At 41.4% G+C, this 26,294-nt stretch overlaps 1 protein-coding gene and 1 long non-coding RNA gene across 2 annotated transcripts in view; one reads left to right on the top strand and one right to left on the bottom strand.

Annotated features, from left to right (window-relative positions):
• Window positions 1-745: 745 nt before the first annotated feature.
• FAM83D (family with sequence similarity 83 member D) lies at window positions 746-24,915 on the bottom strand. Its single transcript, XM_032218555.1, has 4 exons — window positions 24,410-24,915; window positions 7,362-7,529; window positions 4,676-4,800; window positions 746-2,241 (listed from the first exon to the last, which is right to left on the bottom strand). Exons 1-4 carry the CDS (start codon window positions 24,878-24,880, stop codon window positions 1,185-1,187), a joined length of 1,821 nt encoding a protein of 606 aa, XP_032074446.1. The 5' UTR covers window positions 24,881-24,915; the 3' UTR covers window positions 746-1,184.
• Window positions 24,501-26,294, top strand: part of LOC116509403 — a 32,182-nt gene continuing 30,388 nt past the window's right edge. The window contains exons 1-2 of the long non-coding RNA XR_004255507.1: window positions 24,501-24,587; window positions 25,002-25,214. This is a non-coding gene — a long non-coding RNA (uncharacterized LOC116509403). The remainder of the gene's footprint in view (window positions 24,588-25,001; window positions 25,215-26,294) is intronic.

Genomic DNA, 26,294 nt, shown 5'->3' with positions numbered 1-26,294 from the left:
GCCAGATTTAACATTCTCCCTCAGCACTCCTTCAGGGCAGGTATAAGAAAACACCAATAGCAGAACAGTTATATATATGTGGTAAAGGAGAAGTCAAAGATATCTCATGTTTTATTGTACTGTGAGTTATACAGAGTTTATAGGTCAATGTATATTTTCCCTTTATTAGAGAGATTGCCAAGGAGGGCAGACAATTTTTATGTAGGCTTTCTCCTCCAGGACTCAAACCCGGCTATTATGTGTGCAGCAGCAAAATTCTGTGTTGCTGCAATGTCTACAAGAAAAAAATTGGTTACAGAATTATAGCTGTCAACTTGTGCCAATTTCCTGGAGATATCTCTAATGATTTTTGGAAAATGATATTTTCTCACATAATCAGCTCTCCACTTACATAAACTAGGGAGTGACCCTAACGTTTTGAAAAAAATGTATTTCCTTAACAAGGATGTTATTATCCACTATTAATGTACTATAATGTGTCAGTACTATTTTATAATATATTGTAAATAGTGATGTCTATTGCTGGTCTATGACCGTAATAAAGTTATATTCTATTCTACCCATCTCTTCCCATTTATGACTGTAACTTTGTTGTTTGTATCCTTACAATTTATATTATTTCCTAGTATGATTTGTTTCCTTATTTGTACCCTATTACTATCATTAAGTGTTGTACCTTATGATTCTTGATGAATGTATCTTCTTTTTATGTACAGAGAGCATATGCACCAAAGCTAAATTCCTTCTGTGTCTAATCACACTTGGCCAATAAAGAATTATATTCTATTCTATTCTATTTAGCAGAAGAGCTATTATGAGGCTTGAGAAGTGGCTTGATTGGATCATATGCTTAGATTTTTTTTTTTTAATTTTAGAAAAACCGCATTGGCAAGAAGCCAATCCCCCTTCTGCCCAAATATTCATAGAGTACCACAAAATAAGCAGGCTGAAGTACAAGGCCTGGCATACCTCCAACAGCTGTACCTAAAACAAATCCTATAGAATAAAATAAGAGCGCTTTCTTTTGTACTCTTAGGGTAGCTCCACCTATTGGCTTTGCTGCACATGAGGGATTTTCCCCCATGCCTCAATCAAGTCTTGTAATACCACAGAAGTGGGCAGTTTAAGAAGAGAAGCACCTCCTTGCTGACTACTATGTATATAACAGCTTCCTCCTACATTTCTCAGAAGCAGTCACTTGAAGTATACAGTGCAAAGTCTCTAAGATTTATTAGGCTTGTGCTAATCTGTTGTCTAGGTTTTAAGTTACACCTGATTGGATGGCAACCTCTGTAATTTTCAGCGGCACTTCCTCTCCTAGCGAGCATGGAAACCATATGGTTAAGCTTGGATCGAATGACCGAATAGTGAAATTCCCTCTCCTTGTTTAGTTTGCGGAAATAATCTCCCCGATGATTGACAGAATAGTCAATAGACCTAAGAGATGTTAGCGAACCAGCAGAACTTGCCCGAGAACATTGAGAGGACAATGAAGAAAGTGATCGTGCACTAGAAGAAGTTGAGGTGGACTTTCTAGAAATAGGAGACGCTTCTTTAGGGGAGATTCTTTGATCAGGAATCCTCTGATCTTTAGGGGAGATTCTTTGATCAGGAATCCTCTGATCAGGTACTCTCTGAGCCACGGGTGCTCTCTGAGCCACGGGTACTTCCACATTATCTCTTTTGTCAGTCTGTGTCATAGAAGTCTTGAATACAACTGCCGTCTGAGTGCCCACCATTCTGGATCGAGTAGTGGTCTGGGTGGTGGCTGAAACCATAGTAGTAGTAGTTTGTGTGGCACAATTTAAGAATGTTGTTGTTCGCTTCTCATCTAAAGTTTCAGTCTGAGTTGACTGGCTGTTTGTCTGTTTAGGTTTTGTTAGGATTTCAGAAGCACTATGCCATTCCTCTTCACCACTAAGGTGTGGCCGTTTAGCACTCATCCGCCCCACTTGGAGGTCTTTCACCTGTTCTATTTCTCTTTCAAGTTTCTTGGGGGAGCTTGAGAGCCTAGCAAACTCAGCTCTCAGAAGATTACCCACAGTGAAATCTTTGCAAGGTGTTAGTTTATTGACTAGATGTTCATGGCAAACACTAGTCCTGCAGCTTTGAGGCGGCTTTGAATTAAGAGGCTTAGATTGTGCATACAGGATTCGGAACTCCAAATCAAAATGTTCCACTATTTGGCCTGAGAGTAGTAATAAATTGCTGCTGTTCAGCTTCCCATCAGTCCAAGTGAAGCTAGAAAGATGAAAAGAGAAAATATTATACAACACATTTATAGTATGAATTAATTAAATTAATTCCCTTCCCTTTAAAGTACAGAGTTATCAGTAGACGATTTATCAGATAGGTTGAGGCTGAGACACTAATTCATAGAGGAACACATAGCAATCATGTATCTGAAACAAATTTATTGAGCGGGAGCCTTCTACTTATTCCAAACAATACTGTCACATTTACCGTATTTTTCGGTCTATAAGACACACTCCCTCCCCCCAAAGTGGGTGGAAATGTCTGTGCATCTCATAGAGTGAATGTTGCCAAAGCCCTGTCCACCTGCCAGCCCCCACCCTTGGGCCTCTGCCTCCCAGTAATTTGCCTCCTTGCAGCAAACAGTCTGGTCAGCTTCAGCACAGCCTGATTAGGTACGGGCAGCTGATTGGCGGTCGGATCGGCCACCCAGAATATCACTGATCAGCTGTTCCAGGCTGCGGAGATCACCGCCTATCGCAGCCCTCGCATGCCCCATTTTCAGCCTCATCGTGTCCCATTTTTGATCTGTTTCAGGCAGTGGGGATTGCTGCTGCTGCCTATCGCCGCCGAACAGCAGTGGCAATCCCTGCCACCTGGAATGGGTGGGAAATGGGTTGCATGGAGGCTGAAAATGACATGCGCAGAGGCTGAACATGGGGCGTGCGGAGGCCAAAAATGGCACACGCAGAGGTGGTGATAGGCGGCGATCCCCGCAGCCTGGAACAGCTGATCAGCAGTATTCTGGGAGGCTGATCCAACCACCAATCAGCTGTTCATGGTAAATCAGGCTGTGTGAAGCTGAACAGGCTGTTTGCTGCAAGGAGGCAATTTTTTTTTCTTGTTTTCCTCCTGAAAAGTTATGTGCGTCTTATGGGCTGGAGCGTCTTATAGTGCGAAAAATACGGTAATTGCTGGCAAGGTCATATTTAGTTTTCATTCAATCTTCAGCAATTTATATATAATTGGTAAAAAAAAACACTCGCTACATTAACAGTATAAGACAAAAGATTACAATATTATATCTTATACTTTCTTCTCAATATACTTGAGAGTTCTTTAGGAAAGAATAATAAGTTAACTACGTAAGGGGGAAGCCAAGAATTTTAATCATTGCTGCTTAATAAGTCAAATGACTATTAGCTAATTGTCAGATGGCTATTAGGACAAGCCTACACTAGAAGAATAACAATTTAATTATGCATTTTAAAGTGCTTAAGGATATATTTTGAGCAAGAGATTATAATCTAGGGAAAAATGGGCACAAAGATGTGTTAGATATTTATGTCTGCAATAGATTAAACTGAGAATATCACTTGCTCAAAGTCATTCCATGGGTAAATTTGAATCTCTGCCTTCCAAGTCTTAACCGAATAAGCTACACCTACAGTCATAGGATTTGAAGTGTTTATAAATAAGATTCTTTACAAATGAATATAAAGTTATTCTGGGTTTTTGTAATAAATGCCCTATGAATCTTATTTGAATATATTAAGAATGTTAAATCAGCACTGCACTAATAGTGTAGAACTCCAATGGGACTAGAATCCTCTATGGCTACAAGTATAGACTAAAGAATAAACTCTAAAGTATAGAGCAAAGAGTAACATATAAAGTAAAGAATAAACTCTAGCCCACAGGCTATGTATAAATAAAAGCTTATGGCAGTCCAGGCAGACCTTATTAGACCTACTCCAAGTTAATGGCATTATTAATTTGATGAAACTCAGTCTTCCAATAACAAAGTTTATAAAAGAAAGAAGCCTGTGTGAAAGTGCATTTTTCTCTTCCTCAATATCATTTCTTACAAAAAGCATTTCATATGTATTCTTGTTCCCATTCTCTTCACATTTTAAAATAAATCTTAGATCCTTAAAAGCTGGATCTTGTTGGACCATCCTACAGTAGTGTACCTTAAAATTTGGTCCTAACACCCCTGGGCATTCTTCAAAATTTGTAATATAATAAACACTGATTAATAAAACTCATTCAAACAAAAGCCTTTTTGGATTCTCCAAAAATTTTAAAAGTGAGAAACATCCTGGGAGAGAAAAACAATTAACATTGGCTTACAGAGAAATATTAATCCACTGTAATTTATTTGTAATTCAGTTAAATAGAAGAGACAACTAGCTGAAATTTTATGGCAACCTAGTGTAAATATGAAAACCATAACCCCAAAAGAAACCAGTTCCATACCAAATTCCATACAGAAACATTAAAGTACATCTATTCTTGGATCTACTAAGAGAGAACTTAACTTTCCCTGCCTGGATGCCTTTCTGCAATACTAAGTTAGTAGCAGTAAATAATACTGGAGGATTATGGAACATTATGTCAAGTCAACTGATTTACTCAGCTGAACAAAGTTTGTCCACCTATTGAAACCAAGAGACCAAGCTAGTTTATAACAGATACTTACCTGTAGGAGCCTGTAGTCACTCTTACACCATCAACAAGCATGAACTTCTCATGGACACTCCCAATTATCTTAGCTCCTGATCTTGCATAATATGTGTTTCCAGTAATAGTTCGGACTCTCATTAACTGTTTTCAAAATGACAAAATTTTAGACAAAATTATCAAGGCAATGTCACCTACATATAAAAAGGGCTATAATGGCAATGCAAAACTATAATATACTGAAATATAAATGTTTGGGGCTTTGTCAAGTCAACTTTCTCATCCTCCAAGAAAACAAGGGGCTATTGTAAAGGTAACATCCTTATCTACTGGGTGCTAATGAGTTCCATGCATTTCTTTGTTCCAAAATTGAAACTTCAAAATTAATCTTAAGTGACTGTTTTTCTTCTATGTGATTGAAGATTTTTTCTGCTGTCAGTTAAAAGGATGGAACTGTGCCTCATCCATTCAATTCCTTTGATATGACGAAGGGATAAAATGGGCTTGACAGTGCAGAAACAAAGATTTATGACTAAACAACACAATGCTATTCTTATCTTCAACTGCAGATTTCTCCATTAGAGCTTCTGTACACTATCAAACCAGTAAATCAGTTTTCTTATTAGTAATAGTCACAGAAGCCACAGCATTAAGAAATGTCAAGAAAACCTGATTCAAGGGATAACTGGAAAAAAATGATAAGAATGGCAGAAATTGAATCAAAACCTTTATTTATAGTGCTAGCTAAACAAAATACAAATACAAAATTAAGAATACAGGAAAAGGAAAACCTAAGCCTGAAACATTTGTTGATAAGATGATATCACTAGCTTCTGCAGCTGTTCCTAAAAATGTGGCAATCCAAATTAAGACTTTCAGAAGACTAAAAAAAATTTGATCAAAGAAAATTTCTGAAAACCAGGTTTATAAATCCCAGATGCTATAGACCATAAATGAGAAATGCAACAATATAATGAATAACTGACTCAACATCTGAATCTGAGCAGTGCCAGATACAACTGCTGAATGGGAGACTAATATATTTTTCTATAGTTATAATAACAAGTGCTCCAATTGAAATCATTTTTTTTTTAAAACCCACATACAGCAGATAGTCCTTGAGTTACGATCAAATGGTACTTGCCCATCACAACTTAATTTTAGACTATTTTTGACATGGTTGTTAAATGAATGCTGTGGTTGTTAAATGAACTAAAGGTTTACTAAGTAGTACAATTTTTCCAAAAACTATAAGAAAATGCTGGTTTTTAGCAAAACACTCATAAAACATGGTGATATGACTGTGTGACATTACAAATGATCGTAAATGCAGCTTGGTTGCTATCATTTGACTGCAAGAGAGCCCAACTGTTGAGAAACTTTAAATCTGCATCACAAGGACCTCATCGGAAGGTCTATTTCAAACAGTCACTAACTGGCAGGTAGTAAATCGATAACTGTATATGAAATATGCAGGTTGTTACAGGAGTAGCCAGGAACTGACAATGAAGAGTCTACAATTGTGCCATAATAGAAACGGATTATTTGATTCTTGACATTTTGTAAATCTAAATTCCAAATCCTCTATTTAGTTTTGATTAAAGCTTTAACTAGGCTGAGTGAAGATACTGCCATAATATGCTGGATCAGAATAATTTGCCTCCTTAGTGATGAAGAAAATCTAACCAGGAGGGTTAAGTGATTTAACCACAATTTGAGTTGTCAATTTCTCAGGCACGCCCCAAGAGAGGGAGGTAAAGTATGGCATTCAGAAACAAACTTAGTAGCTTCTAAAGTTGGAGCATCTTTATAAACACAAGGTTGTGCAGAACATAACAGAACATGTATAAACTATAAAGCAGAACATTTGCTTTATAAAATTATATTGTTATAGGAGCATAATTATTGACTTAGCATATTTTAAGACTGTTTTTGAGTTCTAATACAAAGTTTCAATTGGATTTTTCAGTGAGTGAAGGGTTAGAAGTGGATGCTAGGTACTTGAAGTCTTAACCAGATCAGTTGAACTTTTGTTGATATTCCATTTAATGGGGACTTGAAGTACATGCTACAGAAAACTAGAACCATAGTTTGGTTAGTAATGGATCTCAAAGAATTTGCTAAACTAGTAGGAAACTAAAGTAGCTCAGCACCTATGAAAGATTGCTTGGGTTACAGGTAAAATGGCTCCATTGCCTCCACATTGTCTCCATACATAATTGAAATGAGACAGTGAGCCTAGCAGAAGTTATTTACCAGTCAAAAAAAAATTATGCTGGTAACTGGACCAATATTCATATATTAAATGTAAATAGAGAAAAAAAGATAGCAGATAGGGAACCTTAATCCTCTTTAAATTATCAGATGGCTATATGCTAAACTAATTCTACAAATTTCTGAGATTATACTACTTGTTTATTTTCTACACCCATGGATGCATCATTGACATTCGCTTTGGTAGAGATTGTAAGATAGCTTGTAAAGCTATTTTATCAGTGTAGATAAACTTTCATCTTCTAGAGAAAGCCATTTTGAAAGGCAGACACTTCACTATCTACTCCTGAAGTTTTTAATATCATTTATGGAATCAAATGTTATTAATGACTTTATTACTAAAAATAGTTTATGACTTTCTCCTCTTTTTCAACAGTGTTCAAATAATCTTGTTTATGTATATGTAAAGATAGAAATGTCCCATAACATACATTTTCCTGTTCAGGGGAGAATTCCAAGTTTTTGCACATTTCCAAGAAATGGCAGATAAAATTTTGATCCAGAAGTATATACACAGGAATCAGCCTCTTCTTACAAGCTTCCTGAAGGTCAGTGAAGATGTCCATATCTGTGAAGGTGTCCATAACCACAGCAATAACCTTGAAGATAAAAATGAAATGAATTCCAACATTACAAACATTTTATCAGAGGCTTTAGCACAAAATGAAATATCTTTCCATGCTGTGGCACAACTTTTCTGATTATACCATGCAGATATTCTAGATGCCATTTCCATAATTTTTAGCTAGTATGAATATTCACAGCTCAAATACTTAGAAATTCCTTTTATAACCCTTCTTCTTTCCAACTAAAAAGTGCAATGGAACATTTCTGTTCTCTTAGTGCTACTGGACTAATGAATTAGAAAAAGGTATGCTTTATATTTTCAATGTGAAACATATATCTTCCATGATGACATGAAATTTAAGAAATTCATATATGTGGATATATCAGGCCTTTATATAGTTTCCTATTTAATCCAATTTTTAAAAACATACGTATTTTCTGTATTATATCATATTTTATTGAATAAATATGGTGGAGGAATATGTAGAGTGATTTTTGCCTGCCTATTAAAAACTTTGCCTGTGTTAAATGCCCCAGCTGAGGAGCTTCACATTCTTCGTCACTGCTTATTTTACAAGATTGAGGAGTTAGGAAAAGCTCACCAAGCTTCTTACCAGCCAACCTGTAATTGCAACCTATTTGCTGGGAGGAATCATGGTTTTCATTCTTTTAGTATAACTAATCCTACGCAGTCTACTAATTAGCTGATTAAGAAACTACCTGGATAGCTAGCATTGAGGGTGGGGAAGCCACTGATTTCTTATCTTCAATAAAGGTTTGTTCTTACAGTCTAGATCAGCCTTCCCCAAGCTGCATAAACTGAAGTATATAAAGTTGTATAGCAATGGCAATACTGGCAATTGAATTCTGGGATAAAAATCTCAGATAATGAAGACCAATCCAGAAAATATGCAAAGATTGTAATATATTTTCTTTTTCACTTCTGTTGAAAATATCACATGTTCCTGCAATTAACCTTATATGTTGGGCTTGTATAATTACTTTCATCATGGCCACTAGCAGCTACTGTAACAAAGTCAACTATCTTTCAACATTTTCTCCACTCCCTTCCTTCAAGGCAGAAATTGAGCCAAGTACCAGCTTGCTGCAGGTGTTGTTGGGAATGTCAGCACTGTATTTAGGATTTGAAACTGTTCAGAACAAATCTACAAGCTACATGTGATTTCTCATTTTTGGAATGACAAACACACATAAATGTGCCAAATACAGGAATGACAAATTATTAGAACTTGGCACTGCTTTTGTATAGGAATGTCAAGTATTCCTGGATGCTGGAAGTAAACACTAATTGCCTGATATTTTTACAATCCTACACGAGGAAAGGGCAGAAAAAGAGTCATCACAAGAACAATGCTTTTCAAGTCTCTGGATTATCAAATACCTTTTGTATATTAATTGTGGCACATTTATAGACGCCATCCTAAATCAAGACATCACTATGACTTTCTATCAGTGATATAGAAGAATAATTTACTATTTAGTAAATTCTCATTCTTATGCAGAGATTTGTATTTTCTTCAAGAAAAGTGATATCTGGCTCTGGCACTTTATGTTCTTTCATTCCCAGGATATTTTTTTAGCCAGATGTTTGGCAGACAGAAATTTAAAAAGTAATCTTCTACATGACAATACAATTTGCCAGGTTACCTGTCTAAACATCCCATCATGTAATCTAGTGGCTGTTTCCTGTACAGCATTTCCTTCCCTTCCTTCACATTCCTTTTTTGTAAAATGCACCTTTCCTATCATGATCTAAATAAATTGCCTTTGAGTCAACTTAATATTTGACTATGGTCCTTGAATCTCCAAACTCTAAGACGTGTTAACCAAAATAACCTAAGCCAAGGTTTACCAAACTAAACCATTTGCCTGTCTGTATAACATGCTAAACTACACTTTGTTCATATTTCATATTGAGCCGCACATACCCAGCTACTTTTTAGCCTATCACATTGAGTAAGTCAAATGCTTCATCTACAGCACACCAATTGTCCTAGATAGACAATTGATATATTCCAGATATGCAAGTCCTGATTTTGCCTTGCAGTGCACCTGATGACTTTTACAACATTAATATTATTACGATCACATATATAGTTATTTATATGAAGTTCCTTTAAAAACACTTGAACAATAGTCCATATACTACCTATTCTGATATTCCTAATCCTGTTTCTAAATATCTTTTAGTGAATATCTTGCTTGCATCTACATGAAAAGCGTTAATTCATACACACACACACAATATATATTAAATTCTGAGAACTAGTGGCTTCAATAGGGCTATCACAATCTTCTTTCTGCCCTTAGTTTTGTTAACAGTTTAATACTCTTGGTTTCATCAAGCCTCATGGACTACAGAATCAGAAAAGCTAAATAAGATGACCGAAAGAAAATAAGCTATACAATCATAAAGTGGCTATACAAGAATTACAGGTACATTGGTCTAGTATTGTGTCAGCCAAATGAATACATACACTGCACAGTACACACCCCAATCTTTGGGCGGGATATCCTATGGAAATGTCAAACTTGCATGATAAGGATTAAAATTTATTGAAACATCCAGAACATAGCTATTTCTGCCTATTATTCTCCAAAATCCATCAAGCATATCAACATAATAGCAACATATTTGAAAATAAAATGAAGCAATGACTGTAAATCCCTGTGTGGAAAGATCAATGACCATCTTTGCCCTGAAAATATCTAAAATTTCCTTTGAAATTTTAAGACAGCCAATACTATCAAATAAATTATTCTGGGCAACTACCACTCCCCTGTTTTTCAAGACCACCTAATTGTACCAATTCACTCCCATATTCTTCTCTTGTAAACCTGTCTGTGCAGCTTCTGCTTTCCTGGAAAAGTCCAAACTGTACTTGAAAAGTGAATTTTACATCTGTTTCATAAAATCGTTTGCCCCGCAGTAAATGGAACTTATCCTACAACAGGCACCATTCCAACATTCCGTTAGGCAGATTAGTAACTGCATTCCACTGCATTTTTTTCTGTATGTGTATATTTCAATCTGTCAAGGAAGGATATTGAAAGAAGTAACATCCCCCAAGTGATTACAGCAATCCAGTTAACAATTACAGTGAGTGCATAGGACAATGGAGGTTATTTGACCTGAATATGTAGATACTGCTATAGTATTGTATATTGCTTTTAAAAAATTCTCTTTCCCAACTGGAATATAGAATATGACTATCCACATTCCTCAGTTGAAGTAGAAAGCTAGCTAAGGATTCTAGATACCTGGAACTCATCGACAAGATCAATGATTTGGATAGGCCCAGGGGAGGGCCGTTTCTGTGGCTGCTCCGGCCCTCTGGAACGATCTCCCCATGGAGATTTGGACCCTCACCACCCTTCAGGCTTTCCGCAAAGCCGTCAAGATCTGGCTGTTCCGGCAGGCCTGGGGCTGATGAGTTCCCAGCCCCACTCAAATTGCTGATTGTTGTGTAGTTTTTAATTTGTCTTTGTATCCTGTTTCTCTCGTTTGTTTTTGTATTCCCCCCTTCCCCATGTGTTTGTTCGCCGCCCTGAGTCCCCCGGGGAATAGGGCGGCATACAAGTATAATAAATACAAATACAAATAGGCAATTTGTTTTAGAGAACTGGACTCTGGAACTGTTCACTGAACTGTGGTACTTCAATATGTATGGTAGTACACCACTCTATTTAGCTTGAGTCCAAATTCAATATAATACAAATAGTAAAGAGCACCTATTATAAGTTGTATTCTCGAGCACTGACATTTATCTCTAGTGCAGGAGTCCCCAACCCCCCCGGTCCCTGGCATGCCGGAAGCAGGTCCATGCAAACAAGTGAAGAAGCTCCATCTGCAAGATGCAGGCAGCACAAGAAACCATGCCCCCTCTGGTCTGCGGAAAAACCTTTCACCATGGAACCGGTCCCTGGTACCCAAAAGCTTGGGGGGCGCTGCTCTAGTGCATACTGCCACTACAAATAGGGCCCAAAGAGGTTTCAAAAGATGAAATGTGGGGCTTTCTACAGAATCACTGAATAGCAGTTACAAACCTAAAACAAGGTTGACTCATTCAACATGAAGACAGAAGGGAAAAAAGAAAAACCGGCTGTTTTTATCATATAGATGTCATTTCATATATTCTACAGTTAAATTATACTTGATAGTTTGCAAGTTCCACTGTTTGGACTGAGAATGATATTTAGAAACAAAACCTAAGACACAAGGGATAGTAAAGAAAAATGCAACACACTTACAAAACCATCATCTCTGAAGAAGTCGTATGCAATGTCACAATATTGACATGAAAGGGCATTGTTGCATATCAAAATGAATATTTTGTCATTGCCATGGCTAACTGTAGATGCCTCCAGGTGGTGTGTCTTTTTTTACTCTTAGTTTTTGGTGATCAGAAATTTACTATGTATCATAAAGTACACTTTTCAAGCCCTAACCACTCAACCCTGTTCACAGGAGACAACAGTCCAGTCCCTGCCCCTGATTTTCTATTCCATTCATCTCTACCCAATCTATATACTTAAAAAAACACTAGCCAGAGAACAAGTCTCATTAGGTTTGGATGGTACATACAGCCTTTTCTTAACCGATATCCATCCGATATCTATCCGATATTTCAGGATATAATCCCATGATCTTAAAACACTGTGAATTGGGCTTAGACGAGGTAGAGTACACAAACTAAAGTGTATCAAGTTGGAAACTTTAGAATCAAATTATCATCAGTGCTATATTTTGATAGAATAATTAATCAAATTAGTCAATTTTCAGAGAAAGCCTAGACTATTTCATGATGTCTTACATCAGTACAATGTCAACTACATTGTATCTTCTAAACAAAACATATAGCAAGAGCAATATTGGACTGCAAATTGCATATTTTCTGCTTAGCATAATTACTTGTTTAGAAATGATGGGAATTTTAATTTAGAACTTTAATTACAGGCTATATCACATTTGAAAAATCTAGTATCACGTCACCAGATGGTGAACATTCATATGAATTTGTAAACAATGCTTTTTTTTCTGAATAGGACTAGAAATCTCAAAATCTATAGCTGTATTAGTATCACAAAATGATACTAAGTTGATCAGCCTTAGATGGTGTCATACTATCAACAGCCAGAAATACTAGAAAACAGCTGAGTGAAATATTCACATCCTGGTATTTCCACCCATTAGTAAGTATAGAAGAAATTACAGCTGCTATGTGAAGTGGAAAGACAAGAAATCAAACACAACAAATGGAATTGTGATAATTTGGACTATAAATCCAGAAACAATTTTCTGTTAATTTTTTAATAAATATTGGGGGAGGGGATGTTTCATCTATCAAAGCATGCTTCTGGATTTGTGCAATTCCTTATTCTGGCCACCATAGGCTGCCAAGTCACTGGGAATCAGGTGATATATAAATTTAAAAAATAACCTTTTTATTTCCACTTTCTACCTTGAACCCAACAGCTTTACTCTTATCTCAATGATGGGCCATGTAGTTTGGTAAGAGATTATTTACTATGCTCACCATATCATCAACAAAGATAACACAGGTCTGCAAAAAAAATATTTTTTTGAGAGCTGTTTTGGTTATTCCACATAATCTTTGTTTTTTGGTGTGCTGAATCTGAAAATGACCTCCATTTTGTCATAGGACATCACGTTTCCTGACAATTTAGGTAACTGTTAAATAAGGCAATACCTCAAAATAAATGGAAATAGACTTATAAAATTAAAGTTTTATTACAATATTTTCATGAAAATCCTTTTTTGAACTGAAATGAGCTCACATACACACAAAACACGATTCTTCTTCCTTGTGAGGCTACTCTTGGTGCATTTACACTTTTGAGTAGCATCTGGAATGTCTCTCTGAAGCATTCAACAATAGTCTGCCATCATTTTAATGCTCCATTTTCCCTGGTATCTCCTTTCCATCTCTTTAATGTCTTGGTGGAATCGTTCACCTTGTTCCTCACTCACAGCTCCCAAATTTTCAGGAAAGTAGTCAAGGTGGGACTGAAGGAAATGCACTTTCAAACTCATCAGGCAACCTAAAGCTTGAAATGCTTTCAGCTTTCTTCCGACCATCTTTTTGTAGTGAGGATCTTTGTTATTGCCTAAAAATTTCTGTACGACTTCTTTAAATGTAATCCACCCTTCTTTTTGAGGATCTGTCATGGTATTGACAAACTCTTGATCAACTATAAGCCTTCTAATGTCTGGTCCGACGAACACACCTTCCTTCAATTTTGCCTCTGACAGGCATGGAAACTTGGTGACCAAGTATTTGAAACATTCTCCATCTCTTGGAAGTGATTTTACAAATTGCTTCATCAATCCCAATTTTATGTGGAGAGGTAGTAGAAGAACTTTATGGGAAGGTACCAAAGTTTCTTGGAGGACATTTTTTTCACCGACTGTTAGCACCCTCGGCTGCCAACTCTTCTTGGTCCAGTGATTTTGTCGGTCTTGACTGTCCCAGAAAACAAGGGTATTCGGTATACCCAGCTTGTTGCCCAAGCAGCATGCACAAGACCTACAAATCCCCATACACTTGCCAACCATGGTCTTCATATTTAAGTTTATGAAGAACCAGTTCCAAGTTCTCGTAGATTTCCTTCAAGTGTACGGAATGACCTACAGGTATGGAAGCGTAAAAACCATTGTGGAGTAAAACTGCTTTGAGACTTCTTTTTGAAGAATCTATAAAAAGATGCCATTGCTCTGAATCATATTGGATTTTAAATTGACCCATCAGACCTTCGACATTGATGCAATAAACCAACTTGTCTTCCTGGGCGAAGTAAGGAACGAACTCCTTTTCACAATGTCTGAACCATGAAGATGACACTCCTGGCAACAATAAATTCCTGCTTTTCAGCCGTGATCCGAGTAACTCAGCGGCATCTGACCTGATATTATAGTCTTTTTTGTGGCGATCATTAAGTGAATGTGGCAGTCGATAAGCAAACCAGTGTTCACTATAGGCCTGTTTTGCTGGAAACTGGAAGTAAATACCAGTTTCAGGAAAAACCATTGTAAATTGTGATCATGACTGTGAGCTGTAAATGAAAGCTGGTTGCTGAATGCCCAAAATGTGGTTACATGACCAATGAGGAGAGGGGGAGGCAGGGAGGGGGAACATCAGAACTTTGAAAGCAGGTCATAAGTAGCTTTGCGGGGGAGAGGGTTCCATCGAAACCCAACTAGACAAAATAAATAATCTGGCATGGTACGAAGAACTTCCTGTATTTCTAGAGAGAGATAAACTAAATTATGCGACAGAAGGCAAATGGTATTAGGTGAAAAAACTGTTGGAAAGACATTGAGAAATAAAATCCTAAACAAAATGCTATTAATATTGCTACTGTCAAATATAGTTCATTAAATAAATGGCTTTTGAATAAATACACATCATTTGTCATCTGCCTATCTTGGCATTTGGTTATCAACCTTGCTTACATCAGAGCCAAGAAAGAAGATAGGTACTCATTTAATCAATTTGCTTATCCTAATTCTGTGTCACTGAGGCTCTGTAATGTGAATTTCCTTCTTCCTACCGATTATAACACAATGGGTCACAACACAACAGGCATGCAGGACAGGAAACAAAACATTCCACCAAGTAATGGATTCACATGTTTAGAGTGCCATTAGTCATGAAACATACCCATCACAAGAACAGCATTGTTTATTATTGGTTTCAAAGACTGTAGGTACCCCTGCTTCAACATTTTTAGCTAGGACTACCACCCAATATTTTAGAATCAACTCATACACCCCTCCCATGCCAAATATAGCATTATGGTATGATGGAGGCCATCCTGCTTCTTATTTTAGAAGCCTCAACCAGAATCAAGTAATCCATTTCAATATGAGTATACAATAACTTTGGCCTTCTTTGCACTGCTCAACAGCTGTGATTTTTCAGTTTACTTATTAATATGAGAAGGTCAGCTATGAAAATCTTAAATGTAGCTTTTTATTTATACTAGAGATACAGTAATTATCCATAATTGACCAGGGGAACATGGGAAAGGGAAGAAGACCCCTCCCCAGGACCGAAGACAACGACACCACCTGGTGGCGCAATGTATTCTGCGAAAGACTGCATTCAAGACCCTTCTGGAGGAAATCCAAGACGTTAGGAATGGTGGCCCTATCGGGAGAAATACCTCGAGGAGAGCACCACTGGACAAAGGCCGTCCAGGTGGAATTGTAAATGCGGGTTGACGGACCGCCTAGACGCCTTGATGGTACGAATGACCCCGGAGGACAGATTAGCCCCCCTCAGAAGCCGCCGTTCAAGAGCCAGGCGGTCAGATGGAGCAACTGGGGCTCCAGGTGAACCTGCAGCAAGACCACCTCCCCCTGTGGAATCTTCCACAGAGGGGCCACCGACAGCTGGACCAGGTCCGCGAACCAGGGCCTCCTGGGCCAATAAGGGGCCACCACAATGATCAGGGCCCCCTCCGCCACTACCTTCCTGATGGTCCCCGGGACCAGGGGAATGGGAGGGAAAGCATAAAGAAGGCCCATGGGCCACCGGCTCCTGAGGGCATCCGTGCCCTCCGCTGACCTGGACTGGAAACGGGTGAAAAAACGGGGAAGCTGAGAGTTCGCGGGTGACGCAAACAGGTCCACAGAGGCGTCCCAAACCTCTGACAGATCCTCCAAAACAGCAACAGGTGGAGCTGCCACTCGCCATTGTTCAGAGTCGCCCAACTCAGCAAATCTGCCTGGACATTGGAAAGCCCGGAGATGTGCTCCGACACCAAGGACTGCAGGTGTCTCTCCGCCCAGGCACCCAGCCGTAGAGCCTCTAGCCAGAGGGCCCGTGGGTCCCCCTTGACGATTGATGTGGGCCTTGGTGGCCACATTGTCCGTCAGGAGGAGCACGTGACGCCCCTCCACCGAGGACTGAAAGTGACATAGAGCCAGGCGAGCGGCCTTCAGCTCCAGCCAATTTATGTTGTGGCGGAGGTCCAAGGCCGTCCACCTGCCCTGAGCTATCCGAAAACCCACCAGGGCCCCCCACCCGAACAGACTCGCGTCTGTGGTGACGGTCACCCTGTCCAGCTCCCAGAAGCAGCAGCCCCGCTGAATGGCCGGGGAAAGCCACCACGCCAGAGAGACCCGGACCCCCACAGGGAGATGGAGAGTCCGAAGAGAATTGCTCAATTGCCCCCTCTGAAAGGGGATGAGTCCCACTGGAGTGGCCAAAGATGAAGCCTGGCCTATGGGACAATCCCGATGCAAGAGACCATCTTGTCCAATTATACCAAATGGGAACCAGATTGCAGCACAATAAATCCTACCTAAGTATTTCTCAAACAGTGCTTGGACCAAAAAGACTGAGAGAATCTGGGCCAGGATTGGAAGTCACCAGTATTTAAAGCTTTGCTCTCAGTCTTTGGACCAATCAGGCTTTGAGAAAACCCACAGGTGACCACTCTCTCCCCTCCTCTGGAAAACTGTTGAGCACTGATAAGTCCAATAATAAGTCCAACAATATATCCAAACAAACTTGTAAGTACATCCTCATAGTCAGTTCGAAACAGCAGAGAAAGACCCCAGGGTGGGGTTGGACTCTCCTTCGCAGCACTCAGAAAATGACCCTTCAGGTAAGCCAATGGTCATTTTCCTGGGTGCTGCTCTGGAGAGTCCAAGTATGGGACATACCCAAGCTAAGTGTCACTAGGGCGGGAAGCTGTCGAGTTCAGGGTCTTTCCACTGGAATGAATGCCCTGAAGGGCACGTCTCCCAAAAGCCCCTTCCACTGAAGCAAATTTGTCCAATTTGTAGTTCCGAACAAATGAGACAAGGAAGTCCAAGCAGCCGCTCTGCAAATCTCCTCTATCGGAGCTTGAGTCACCCAGGCCGCTGTCGTGGCGGCGCTCCATGTGGAATGTGCAGTGATATGGTGTGGCACAGACTTAGACTGGAGCACGTGGGCAAGGGTGATGCATGCTTGCAACCAGTATCCGATGGTAGATGAGGAAACTTTGCGGCCTTGAGATGCAGGTTGAAAGGAAACGAAGAGCGATTCGGAACACCAGAACGCAGCTGTGCATTTGATGTACTTGCGGATCGTTCTACAAACTTCTAGCAAATGCCACTTTTTCTTCTTAGGATGTTTAGGATGCGGACTTCCTGGGCCCGGTGGAACCAGGAGTTGACTTTAGGAATAAAGGTTGGGTCCAGTCGGAGGATCACCCTGTCAGTTTGTATCAGACACAAGTCCTCTCGAACCGACAGGGCTGCCATTTCTGAAATACATCTAGCAGGGGTGATGACGACCAGAAAGGCAGTTTTCAATGTCAAATGTTTAAGGCTGGCAGACCATAGCAGCTCAAATGGTGGGACAATCAGAGCCCGCAGCACTACATTGAGGTACATGACGGATACCTGTGGACAACTGGGAGCCTCAGGTTGATTGCACCATGCAGGAAACTACGGATAGTGGGATAACAACCAAGGAAGGAATGTTCATCTGGAGAAAGAATAGTGGATAATGCAGCCACCTGACGCCTCAGCGTGTTAGGCGCCAGACCCTGGTCCAGTCCATCCTGTAAATAGTCCAGTATTTGTGCAGTCATGACGTGAGATGTACACCGGGTGTCGAAAGACCTCCAGGTGACATCGTATATCCTGGTCGTGGAGGCTCATCTGGACGCCTGAATGGTGTGGGATGACCTTGGTGGAGAGACTGCCCCTACTCAGGACGTCCCTCTCAGGGGAGGGCCTTCTCTGTGGCTGCTCTGGAACGATCTCCCCATGGAGATTCGGACCCTCACCACCCTTCAGGCTTTCCACAAAGCCGTCAAGACCTGGCTGTTCCGGCAGGCCTGGGGCTGATGAGTTCCCAGCCCCACTTGAATTGTTGTGATTGTTGTGTAGCTTTTAATCTGTTTTTTTGTATCTTGTTTTTGTCTTGTTTGTTTTTTGTATCTCCCCCTTCCTCACTTGTTTGTTAGCCGCCCTGAGTCCCTCGGGAATAGAGCAGCATACAAGTATAATAAACATAAACACATAAACAAGTGCCAGACGGCTAGTTGTAGCCACTTGGGCTCTGGATGTTGCAGCGCCTCCTGGCTGAGAGAAACCTCGTGTTGAGGAATCCGCCATGGTGGATTGACAGACTCACCAGGTCTGCAAACCAGGTTCTTCTGGGCCAAAATGGGGCAATGAGCAGGACCTCTGCTCCCTCCGACAGGATCTTCCTGATCACCCTGGGGAGGAGAGGCAACGGTGGGAACGCATATAGCAGTCCTGATGGCCATAGGCAATGAAGAGCGTTGATCTCTTCAGCTTGCGGGGTGTGGAAACTGGCAAAGAATCTGGGAAGGTGCGTGGCGAATAGATCGACTAGCGGTTGGCCGAACCTCAGAGAAAGTTGGTGGAACAGGACCAGATGTAGACGCCATTCCAAGTGGTCGACCGTGGACCTGCTCAGGCAATCCGCCTAGATGTTGTTGACTCCGGAGATGTGCTCTGCCTGTATTGAGAGCAGGTGTTTCTCTGCCCACCTTCCCAGCGAGTCGGCTTCTGCCATCATTGATCTGGATCGCATACCTCCCTGGTGGTTTATGCGAGCCTTTGTCACCACATTGACTGTAAGCACCATCACGTGATGGCCCTGGATGCCGTCGTGGAAGTGGAGGAGAGTGAGTCTCACCACTCTCAACTCCAGCCAATTGATGCTGTGCGTTGTCTTGGGAGTTGACTACCTGCCCTGTGCAATCTGATTGTGGAGGTGGGCTTCCCAGCCGAAGAGGCTGGCATCCGCCGTGATGGTGAGATGGTCTGGCTCTTTGAAGTGACTGCCCTTGGCCAGGGCGGGAGACAGCCACCACTTGAGGGAATGACATACCTTCGGTGAGACATGCACCACCACCTGGGAGTTGCTCTGGTTGGTTCTCTGGTAGGGCAGAAGGAGCCACTGTAGGGGTCAAGAATGAAGCCTCGCCCAGGACACAATGGATAGGCAGGAGATCATCTTCCTTAAGAGTTTGGATAACTGCACAATCTTGGCATGAGGGAACTGCTGCACCTGCAGAACCCGTTCCTTGACACTAGCCACCTTTCTGGTGACAGGAAAACCTGACAGCCCATGATGTTGATGGCACCTAGGTGCTGCAGCCTGGTTGTCGGCTCTAGATGGCTTTTTCCCAGTTGATTGAGAAGCTGTGGTCCTGCAGGATTCTCAGTGTGTAACCCAGGTCTTGGGTCGCTTGTTGGCATGATGACTGGATGAGCACCAGGTAACAAAGGAGTCCCACTGGACGGGATCTGAGGAAGGCTGACACCGCTGCGAGGACTTTCGTAAACGTTCTGGAGGCCGATGACAGGCCAAAAGGCAAGGCCCTGTACTGGAAGTGGCAGCCTGCGTAAAAGAACTTCAGGTACTTGTGGTGGGCCTTGCAAATAAGGACGTGGAGGTAGGTCTCTTTGAGATCTATGGTAAATCCCCTGGCCTGATGCAACCCAGGATTGACTGAAGGGACTGCATTTTGAGCCTCCTGTAAGCTATGTGGTGGTTTAGCTTTTTTAAGTCTAGGATTCTCCTCTACCTCCCGGAATTCTTTGGAACTAGGAATAGGATGGAATAGAAGCCTGCCCCCTCCTGACCTGGAACTGGTTCTATGGCCCTGATGTCCCTGATATGAAGGATCTCCTGTTCCATGAGAGCCCTTTAGACTGGACGTGAAGGGGTGGGGCACCGAATGAAGTGATGAGGAGGGTGGGAGAGGAACTCTAGGGTCAGACCTATGCGGATTGTTTGGAGGACCCACTGGTCCAACGTGATTTGCTCCCATTGGGCGTGGAACAGTTGGAGATGCCCTCCTATGGGAGCAGACCGTTGGTGGTCACTTATATCGCCTGAAGGGCCTGGAGCCAACCCCCCCTCTCAGAAAGGACGTTTGGAAAAGTTCTGCTGGCGACCCCTGTCATGAAAGAGCAGACGGTCCTGGGACCTATCTGTGTTCTGTGGGTAGGGACGATGGAAGGACCCGGAACTGGTGGAAGGTTCTGTGTTCTGAAAGGGCTGCCTCCTGTATGAATTAGAACATTTACGGTCAGATTTCTTAGCGACCGAGGGCATGACCTTCTTTTTGTCCTTATTCTCAACAAGGACCGGATCTAGGACCTCCCAAAAAAGCTTGTCCCCTTTAAAGGGAGCAGAAGCAAGCTTCCACTTGGACTGCATCTCCAAGTTCCATTGTCTGAGCCACAAGAGTCTCCGGGTGGTGACATTGGAGGCCAATGACCTGGACGCAAACTTAGCAGCATTCAGGGTGCCGTCCGCAGTGTATTCTGTTGCTGCAATGATTTTATCAACATCCTGTCTCAATTTGGTATCGCTGGCCGGAATCTTAGTAATTGTCTCAGCCAGAGTAGGGAGGCCCTAGAAAGGAAGGACGCAGAGGTGGATGTTTTAATTGCCCAAGATGCCGCCTGATGGGTCTTATGACAGGTGTTCTCTGCTCTCGTCTTCTGCCTTGAGTCCCTCCAGATCAGGTGGGAGCACTGAGGAGGAAGTGAGCGCTGATACTGGAGGTAATTTTAGTAAGTCCTCCAGACTTGCATCTACCGTGTACAACTTCTTATCATTGGTACTAGGGGTGGCAAGGGTACCCGGCTGCGCCCATTGTTTTTGTACCACATTAAGGAATAATTTTGGGACAGGTAAAATTTCCTGTGCTGGCACCAGCTCCTCGAAGAGCCCTTCGGAAAGATCTGCAGGATCAGGAGATGCCTGAGCTGGTGAAGTGGAATCCAAGTGGGTCGAGGCCTTAGCCTTGTTCAAGATAGTCTTGAAATGGACCTGCTTAAACAACCCCGTAAAGGCAGGTTTCTCAGAAGCAGCCCCCCCCCCCCATCACCCAAGAATTCAGGCTCCGGTCTGGGAAGAATGTCCTCCTCCCAGTTCGAATCTCCGCTGGCCAGAGAAGAGTGGGAAGACTGAGATCGATGGGCCAAGGGCACCTCCTGAGGAGGATCCTATGTCAGAAGAGTATGGGACTTCCGTGGGCAATTGGCCCACTGCAGCATGCCTGCCTCTATGCTCTGAGAAATGGCCCTAGTTATGACATCTTGCATCTCCGCTGAGAGGTCGGGATCTTGATCCTCCACAGGGCAAATACTGGAGGGGGGCTGGATGACCGGCTGCCTCAAGATCCAAGGGACATGTAAAGAGATTGGTTTGGTCTGCCATTGAGGGTTCAGGAGAACCCACCATGGCAAAGGAAGCAGTGGGGGAAAACTCCTCCTCACTCTCAGAAATGGCTAGCCCATGCCTGGGCTGGACCTCTGGAGAGGGTACCCTAGGGGAGACCGGTTAGAGCCTGGGCCTGTTGTTGGGTCTTGGAAAACTGCTTCTCGAAAGCCTTCTGCTGGCGGAGAGCGTCCTTATCTGGGCCTGAGTCCTGCTTGGACCCATCTAGAGTAGTGCTTGTTCCCCCTGATGGCCTCCCAGGCTGCCTTGCCAGCTTGTCTGGAATATACCTACTTATATAACATTTCTAGTTCCTGCCTTTGTCCATGCCGTCTGTGGCTAAGGCGAGTTAATGGGTGCTAGATTGCCAGAAAGGAATATATGAAACAGATCACTAAGCTAAAGGATTTTGGAAGCAGGTTAACTGAGAGCTTTCATTGCCAACGGAAACCAGATGAAGGATACAGAAAGTCGACAGAGGGTATAATGAATGCATCATTTGGTGCAGTAAAAAATCAGACCTTTCTAGCTCCTAAATTGTAAGCTCCATTGAGACTGGAATTCTCTGGATAGCCTTAGACAAGTAATGCTGCATAGGATAAAATACTAACCTACTTATATAAGTTTATAAAAATTATTATATCTAAAGTGCTTTGAAGACTAGTCCTATAATAAAATGTAATTAAAAATATGTACTCTAAGTGCTGATCTTTGACAATGCCAATTTAACCTTGATTTTTTTCTATAAATTATTTAAATATCATGGCAGTGGAAGAATATTTCAAAGAGCTTGTACTGATTATTTGTAAAATAGATATTTTTCAATTTCTTCAGTTATATTTATAACTAAACGTGGGTCTTAATAGCCAAACTTAAAACAGATGAAGCATAAACATTTATGTACTATTACATTACCTTACATACAATATCAAATTCATTACATCATCACTCCTTTAACCTTGAATTTTGCGTTATTTCATCATTGTTTTATGTAAAATTCCAATCAGGAGATATAAGAAAATATGAATCAAAGCCAACTTGCTTATTATTATTATTACTATTGTTTTTATCTTGATTTTTTTACTGTTGCGTTACCCAGCGTTGCATTGTGAGGAGCCATGTAATTTTTTAAAAAAATGGCCCTTGCTGAAACAATGTATAACAATGGCTGAGGGAATCAACATTGATAATTTACAAAACTTCACTATAGAGATCTTCAGCTTCTGCAACAATTACACAGTACTTTCAATTAATTTTCAAAAGAGATAGGACTCTAGCACGAAAAGCAGAATGAAAATAACAATGATTTTATTTTTTTCAAGGTAGACAAAAGACAAACTTCAATTGACTCTGGCTGGTTAACAGCTTATTTCCATTCCTCAAGAATTGCCTTTGCTTCCAGTCCATACCAACTGAAGATTTCTGCTCTCAATTCAAATTGGGCTGGTAATTCCTTCCTTGTTTACATTAACAGCAATCGTAATACAAAGAAGAATAAATGCAAGCATAACCACATTTGACAGTCAACATGATACTTACCTCCTACTCCCAAAATAAGTCAAACAAATCCCAGTTACACTGGGGAGTCATGGGGATAAAGGATTTCTCTTTAAGAGATAAATAATCTGTGAGCTTCTGGCTGCTACTGAACACACTCCCTATCCACTGAAACCAGATGAGAGTGTTGGGAATCAAAGCTTAACAATCTGGAGCACTGGTCTCCAAGTGAGTAAGACAATTTACTGGGTGGAGGAAGAAAAAAATTAGAACATTGCCATTTATCCATTACATCATTTTTAAAAAATTGGAATGTTGATTATCTACATATTAATGTTTGTATATAACTTATAAACAGACAGGGATCTAAGAAACCACTGACCTACAAGTCCAACAGCTGTCCTTCACTACATTAAACCGAGCATACACACACTTTCTTGGAAAAGCATTGCAATGTAACCCAACAAATTAGTGCCTCCTTCTTTCTCCACATCCGACTTCCAAACTTGGAGGCTTTTTTGATAACCACAAATTATCGACTAATAAAAGGTAAATTGTTTCTTACAATCACCACACACCCCACACTTCCAACCACACATTAAGGCGAAGTCCTAGAAGATATGAGTCAAGCACGAGCAGCAATTTGCAGGTAGTTATAGAAGATAAAATACAAACTTATGGTAAACTGCTCCAAACTTGATTGCAGAAAATACGACTTCAGTAACAGAATTGTCAATGCCTGGAATGCACTACCTGACTCTGTGGTTTCTTTCCCAAACTCCCAAAATTTTAACCTTAGATTGTCTACTGTCGACCTTACCCTATTCCTAACAGGTCTTTAAGGGGCGTGCGTGCCACTACCATCCCTGTCCTAATATTCCCTTGTATTTGTATCCATTTCATGGATACATCCATTCACAATCACGTTTATACATATGTTATCTAATTCATTCTTGACGAAATAAGTAAGTAAATAAATAAAATAGCAAAGAAGGTTGCGAGGACTGTTGATTTGCGGCTGCGGGAACGGACTTTAAAACCCAGAGTTGAGCCTGATCTGCGTGCAACGTCGCCCCACGGCTGATCCAACCCTGGCCGAATCGTGCCCACCAACCGCAGCGCAGCTCCTGCCAAGCTAAGGAAAACTCGATCCCGTCACTCACTTCTCTGGCCGACCGGATCTGCTTACGCACCGCCTCTTTGCAAGCATAGATGATCTCCCCAAAACAGGGCTGAAAATAAGTCTCCACGCGGGTCAGTCCTCGGAAAGAGCCGGTAACGAAGGCCGGCCAGCCCAGTTCTAGGACAGGCGGTTCAACATCGGACTGCAATGGGAAGTAGGTAAGCGAGGAGCAATCCAAGGAGGCGTTCAGGACTTGGTCTGTAGCCGAGACACTTTCGTTTGTCCCGAGGGGCTGCACGGCGGCGCGCAAAATAGCGTGGATCTCGGGGTCGGAAAGGAAAGAGCTCATTTTTTCCCGGCGTAAGAAAGCTTGGAAAGCCGGCCGGCCTTTGGCGATAAGCTCCTCCAGCGCCAGGCGCTGCGCCTCGTTATAGGCCGGAGGGGGAATGGGCTCCCAGCCACGTAAACTCCGGAAAGGGGCATCGTCCAGGCACTGGGACTGATTCGCCATCGGCCTAGCTAGCCTCACCTTCCGGAGGACGCGAACCTTGGGGAATAAGTCAGGCGCGTGGGAGGAGTTGGCACTTTATAGAGAATTTGAATCCAAACTGGCGTCCGCGCTTCCGTTATAGGCTGGAACGGCTCCCGCCTCGCCTCTCGGGGGGAGGGGAAGCCTCACTGATTGGCTGCATATCGGAGCGGCTGGTCCAATCCCGAGAGGAAGAAAGGAGTTTCTTGGAGATTTAAAAAACAACCATCCTTCCAAGCTCTCGACTTCAGCAGATACCCGTCGCTCAGGCCCGGGGCTTGGGCGCGGTGGGGCAATCTTTATGCTCTTCGACCAGGTAGGTAATGCTGCAAGCCGACTGTCAAAGAAGCCGACTGTCAAAGAAGCCGATCTGAGTGGTGTCCCAGTTGTTGTTGAACGCCTTGCCTCTGGGTCTTCAGAATTAAATCAGAATGGCTGTGCACGTTTGTAGACGCGGCATTTGCAGATTTTTAGGTCGGTCCTGAACAGATCGACTTTCACGGAATAAATGTCAAAGATGACACGATTTAAGACACAAAATAAAAATGAAAGGATCCTTGGGGGTCTTGAGATCTTTGCCCCCAAAAGGCTGTTCTTTTCATAAAAATGCTAACTTGTTTTTATTTAACAGCATCCATACTAAGGACTGGAATTTAACCCATTTCTTTTTTCTTTAAAAAGGATTGAGGGACAGTAAAGGAGGTTTGAGGTTTATTGGATTTATATGCAATATATAAAGGAAACCATAAAGCAGCTGAACATTTGTTTGGGGAAGAGATTGGAAAAATTAGTGAATTCATCACAGTTTCCTACAGAGGTTTGTGCAATAAGCACATTAGTGAACCATTAAGTTTACTTAGACATCAAGAAAATCAAAGATACAGGACCTAATTCATTGGAAATAATTAAAAACCAGGAAAGAACAATGGACTGTGTGAAAGTACCATTTCCCCAAGGATCACTAGTGCTTTTTAAATTTTATTTACAAATTTATTTAAAATTATCTGGAATGAAGGCTGAAAAGAGAAGTAGTCATGTTTGTGGATAATACCAAACTGTCAGAACAGTAAACTCAAGAAAGCTTGAGAAATGTTCCAAAGTGGATGAATGTATTTCAAAATGGCAAATAATTATAAACATGTATAATATGCATATAAGTATCAAACATCTGATTTGGTAGCAATAATGGATCAGAAATGAGATACATAGTTCTATGAAAATATCATCTTGGAGTGCATTACACCTTAATAAGATGATATAAAGCTTGAAAATGTATAAAAAGCCAGTCAAAATTACCACTGTATAGGAACAATTCACATACAATGATAGATTACAGTAACATGAGCTTTTTAGCTTGAAATGAGGATAAAGTATGAAATGATAGAGGTCATGCAGG

This window comes from Thamnophis elegans, chromosome 5, assembly GCF_009769535.1.
Source record: "Thamnophis elegans isolate rThaEle1 chromosome 5, rThaEle1.pri, whole genome shotgun sequence".
Taxonomy (NCBI): domain Eukaryota; kingdom Metazoa; phylum Chordata; class Lepidosauria; order Squamata; family Colubridae; genus Thamnophis; species Thamnophis elegans.
The sequence above is the reverse complement of the archived record's forward strand: the minus strand, read 5'-3'. Positions and strand labels throughout refer to the sequence as shown.